General features: G+C 40.2%; 1 protein-coding gene across 1 annotated transcript in view; it reads right to left on the bottom strand.

Annotated features, from left to right (window-relative positions):
* The window catches only part of LOC100952491 (zinc finger protein 724-like), a 28,900-nt gene extending 23,838 nt beyond the window's left edge, over window positions 1-5,062 (bottom strand). Inside the window, exon 1 of the mRNA XM_023509064.1 lies at window positions 5,008-5,062. Coding sequence (XP_023364832.1) covers window positions 5,008-5,037 — 30 coding nt within the window. The 5' untranslated portion in view covers window positions 5,038-5,062. The remainder of the gene's footprint in view (window positions 1-5,007) is intronic.
* Between the last annotated feature and the right edge of the window lie 280 nt (window positions 5,063-5,342).

The following is a 5,342-nucleotide window of genomic DNA, read 5'->3' as shown; positions in this document are numbered from 1 at the left end:
AAAAAAAAAAATTAATTGAAGTCTACATAACCAGGGACAAGTCTCACTCCATCTACCTGGGAAGAGTGCTGTGGTTTCATACCTCACAGCAACCTTGAACTCTTGGGCTCCACAGATCCTCTTGTCTCACCCTCCTGAGAGCTGGGGCTACAGGAGTGGTGGCAGTCTCACTCTTGCTCAGGCTGATCTCTAAACTCCTGAGCTCAAGCAATCCACCCACCTTGGCCTCCCAGAATGCTAGGATTACAGGTGACAGCCACTGCGCCAGGCCCTGTGACTTCTTTTTCTATGGAGCTATTCCATGGAGGGCAAATCCGTCCTCTGATACATAGGGCTGAATGATTCTCAAAGCCCAGTAAGGAGATGATGGGGAAAGGGGAAGAGATCCTAGATATTTTCCCCTTCAAAGTCAGGTCAGCTCAGTGCCTAGACGTTTTAGTGCATACCTCTCCTATAAAATAGAAAAGATCAGAAAAAGAGGTCAAAAAATTAAAACAAAGAAAAGAAAAATAGTTACTAAAATTTAAAATTCTAACACATGGTAACTAAAACTAGAGAAAAGAGAAACAATTCTACATAAAAAGTATATAAAGAAAAAATGTGTTATGACTCACATCTGTACTCCCAACATTTGGAGAGGCTGTGGCTGGAGGGTAACTTGAGGCTAGGAGATCCAGACCAGCCTGAGCAACAGAATAAGATCTTATCTCTGCAAAAATAGAAACATTAGCCAGGCATGATGGCAAACATTTGTAGGCTCATCTACTTGGGAGGTTGAAGCACGAAGAGCACTTGAAGTGAAGAGTTGGAAGTTGCAATGAGTTCTGACACCATTGCACTATCAACAAAATGAGACTTGGTCAGGAAAGGAAAAGGGAAGTGATGGGAAAAGGAAAGAAATTGAAACCTTGGCAATTTCTCATTTATGTGAGAAAAATATGTGTTTCTGGTGATGTTTATAAAAATAGATACAAAGATGTCATTTCTGGTAAAAAAAAAAGTATATATATATATAATTTTGCCTAGTTTACAGTTAAAGTTTGAATTGAAAAAAACAAAAATGAGAAACAAATGGATAAATGGAATAGGTATAGAAAGTTAGAAAAAAAGAATGGAACAATTGTAAGGGGTTATAAACGGTTTATAAAAATCTTATCTCCAGTGGTCAAAACTGAGACTGGATAAATTTGCTTGTAACATTCTATTAAAATTACCTTTAACATTAATAATACAATAAAACAAGGGTAAAATTTGACTTTTTCACTTAAGATTTTCATCAAGTATTAACAGGACATAATAAATATAATGAATTCTTTGTTCATGTGTCTTAACTATGACCCTTTTAAGTCTTGGCCTATTTCTGTTAAGGAGTTTCCTTCTGAGCATCACAGACTGAGAAACTGCTTTCACTGGTCAAATAATTCAGTCTATTTGCAACATATGTCCAATTTTTCAGCATTTCCATTGTTCATGACACTTTCAGTCTGTCAGAACAGTAAAATATACAAATAGGGTAATAAAATCAATTGACAAAGTTTTTAGAAACTTTAAATCTTCCCTTGCTTTAAGGCACTTCTGTTAGTATGTTTAACTTATGTTCTACCTCCTTAGGAAAACATCATCTTTCTCCCTTGAAAATATTAACAGAAAGGCTCATGTACCTGAATTAAGTAGTGTTCAAACCAGATATCCTTTAAAGGACACGAGAACATATGACCAAACATTTTAACAGAAGATATTCTTATTCCTCCAGTCACTTAGGAAATAAGAAAGCTTACAGAAACTGAGAGCCATGTATCATAGATAAAAAACACAATATATCTACCACACCACAGAAACTCTAAATCACTTAAATCTCGTACCTCAAAAGGAAAAGCAAAACTACCCCTTTCAAATAAGCAGGTCATTCAATTATCATTTCCATGATAACAAATCATTTAGAAAACAATCAGATGTGAACACTTTTGGGGGCAGCCAAATCCCACCTCATAGTATTTATTTTAAATCCCAACTTCCAGATACCAAGATAGAAAACAGAGTTACCCACTGTCATAAATTCTATGCCCTACAAAAAAGAGAGGAATGGATATTTTGGTGAATCTTTGTCATTCACCATTTTTTTCTATCACACTTTCTTGTGGAAATGTATTCACTTTTCTGCAGAATGAAAGCAAGAATTTTTCCCATTTTTCCCCTCCTGGGTAACATTCCCAAAGCTAAGCCCTGGAATTAAGTGAAATTATCTCCTTATCACCTAACTCCAGTGAGATTAACCCACATGACAAAGTCCAAAGTCTGTAGATGCTGGCATGGATGTGAAGAGAAGGGACTACTTCTATATTGCTGGCGGTATTGCAAACTAATACAATCTTTATGGAAAGAAGTACAGAGAATTTGCAAAGAACTAAAAGTTGACCTTCCATTTGATCCAGTAATCCCATTGCTAGGTATCTACCAAGAAGAACAAAAATCATTTTACCACAAAGATATCTGCACCAGAATGTTTACTGCAGCTAAATTCATAGTTGCCAAGTCATAGAGGCAACCCAAAAGCCCATCAACCCATGAATGGATTAACAAACTGTGGTATATGTAGACTATGGAATAGTATTCAGCCACAAAAAAGATGGAGACTTACCATCTTTTATGTTTACCTGGATGGAGTTGAAACACAGTCTTCTTAGTAAAGTATCTCAAGAATGGGAAAAAAAAGTATCCAATGTACTCAACACTAGTATGAAACCAATATATAAATAATTACACACTCACATGAATGATAAAACACAAATATAGTCTAGCGAAGGGTCAGGGTGAGGAGGGAGAGGGGAGAAAGGGGAGGGAAAAGAAAGGGGGCATTTGGCAGGATCTCACCTAACATGCACATTGTGAGAGTGTTCAGCACACTCCCTATGAGAGGGGTTCTTCTACAACTTGAACTTTACCTTGGAAGTGAGAACAATGTAACCTAAAAATTTGTACTTTCATGTTAATTTCAAATATAATTTTAAGAGTTAAAAAATAAAAATTATAATAAATAAAATTTTTTAATGAAAATCAACTAAAAATATATAAAAGATCTAATATACTTAACTACATTCACTCTGGCAAAGAATATAGGTAAATGAGAATTTTTAATAAATGCAATTATGACTTTTTCTAAAATCTACCTTTTTTATAACTTTAAAGTATTTTCTTATCTTTCGAGCTGTAGTGCTAAAATTCCTTTTACAGTTAATAAAAAACCAAAGTTATATTTTCAAGGTGACAAACCTTGGGAGGGACAATGTTGACAGGAAGATAGTCATGTCTGACTCAAATGCCAACTTAGGCCATTCTATATTCTATCAGTTGCGACATCCTTCGCTCTCATCCTGATTTACTAAAGTGCTGGAAGACCACCCTTTCAGGAAATACTGCTCTTTCGCCACCTAGGCCTGAAGTGCAAACTGCTTTCCAGGGTTCTTACCCCACTTTGCTGGTGTGGGTTTTCCTTGTTTCGAGAAATAATTTTGAAAAAATCCAGAGAATGAGAATCTTTTCTGTCTTTTCCTGTCATTACCAGCATCCAATTAGCTGACCACCAGTGTGTCTCCAAGAAATAAAAAACTGGGGTTGGGGAAAGAAAATGTTAATGTCCCAAGGGGTTAGCTTTTTCAATGACGCATGTAAGCAGGAAACTCCTCTCAGTTCCAGGACATCCAGCTGCTACATTGAGAGGCTCCACCCTCACACCTCATGCTGTCTTCTGGGAGATTACCCACAGCTGATGTTCACTAGACACTCTAAGAGACAGGGCTGCTGTGGGCTCCTTGGATCATTCCCAGACAATTTTCTGGGACAACGGAAAAACAGGAGGGTGGCTGAGGACACATCACCCTCTAAAGTTTCCAAAGGAGAACTTCAACCCAAAGACATTGTGGTAACGAGTTTGTGACGAAGGAAGAAGAGGCAAAAGATATTTTTACGGGGCAGTGTCAAATGAATATCCTCTAATGTGAAATGTTCAGAAATAGGAAATAAAAATTTTTTAAATAGCCACCCACTGTTCTGTGAAAAAAATGATAAAAAGTTAAAACACTGTCTCTATGAAAAGTAAAATAAAGGACAAATAGTTCATAATGTTGTGACTTGGTGAGGGGAAGTTGGTATTCGGGAATGTGGGAAAGGAACTAGAAATTCAGAACTTTACTGCCAGCCCTACATGAGTTTCACCCGGGGAACAGTATGGTGAATCTGAGATCTGTTTGCCATACATTTGGAAAATGCAGAAATCCAGAGTCTGCTGGAGTGTTACAATAACTATTTAGAAGGCAGTTAGACTGAACTGACTCTAGTGCCTCCTACTTTCATACCTAAGAATACTAAAATTTCACCCAAATGTATTCTATTTGTAAATTACTTTTTACAAAGAAAGAAAATTTAGGTTCTTCCAACAATTAAACTGCCAATTAACTTCTGATTACAGAACCAGAACACAGCCACCTGGATAATCCAGATACAGGGACTACATAACTGACTGAACCAAGTCATTATTGCATCCTTGCGCACCTACACTAGCCCCTCCGGTGGACCCCAACACAAACCCTGCCTATAACTTCCTAATTAACGATTCGCTGCTTGCTCTAATAAACTCGTATTTTAAAGGTGCCTCAATTTAATTTTTATCAGGAAAAAAGAGGGACCGGGACCCCTTGGACCACAGCTCCTCCCACGCAGAAACCTCGCATTATAGCGAGGACTCTTCCCTGAGGACCCTCCATGGAGCGCCCGTCCCAGCGCAGTCTGGGGGAGACGTGCCGCTGTGGGCAGAGCGGCCCACAGACGGCTCTGGTCAGAGCTGAGGGCACCAGCGGGAACCGGACAGGAAGCCGGAGCTCTGGGTGCCGGCCCAGGCCGTCCAGCGGCCTGAGGCGTCTGAGCGCCGCGCTGCACCTGCCAGGAGCCGTCCTCAGACTCCAAGGCTGACGAGGAGGCCCAAGCTCCTCCTGGGACACTCAGGACGCTCACCATTTCCTGGCTTTCATGGTGTCCAGACATTCTCCCCGGGATCTTTCAGCGCTTGCAAGAAACAGGGCGACAGCGGTTGCGCAGAACCCCCGGGCCTTCGGAGGAGAAGCAGCTAACGCCCAGCAAGGGGGAGAGACACGGGAGACAAAGGCCCAGTGGGCTTCTGGAACCGCCCTTTTCCTGCCCTGCTGCGGTCTGATTGGACAGTTTTAGGAAGGCGCTTCTGATTGGATAAGGTGCCAAGATCGTCCCCTTAGGGCCCTAAGTGACAGGTGATGTGATTCCCACCTATTCAAGGCTGCTCCCGCGGCTCTTTTTCTGCGCTGGCACCGGGC

This window comes from Otolemur garnettii, unplaced genomic scaffold (assembly GCF_000181295.1).
Source record: "Otolemur garnettii isolate 467f Iridium unplaced genomic scaffold, OtoGar3 scaffold00330, whole genome shotgun sequence".
Lineage (NCBI taxonomy): Eukaryota > Metazoa > Chordata > Mammalia > Primates > Galagidae > Otolemur > Otolemur garnettii.
Note: the sequence above shows the minus strand (reverse complement) of the source record. Positions and strands in the feature narration are given on the sequence as shown.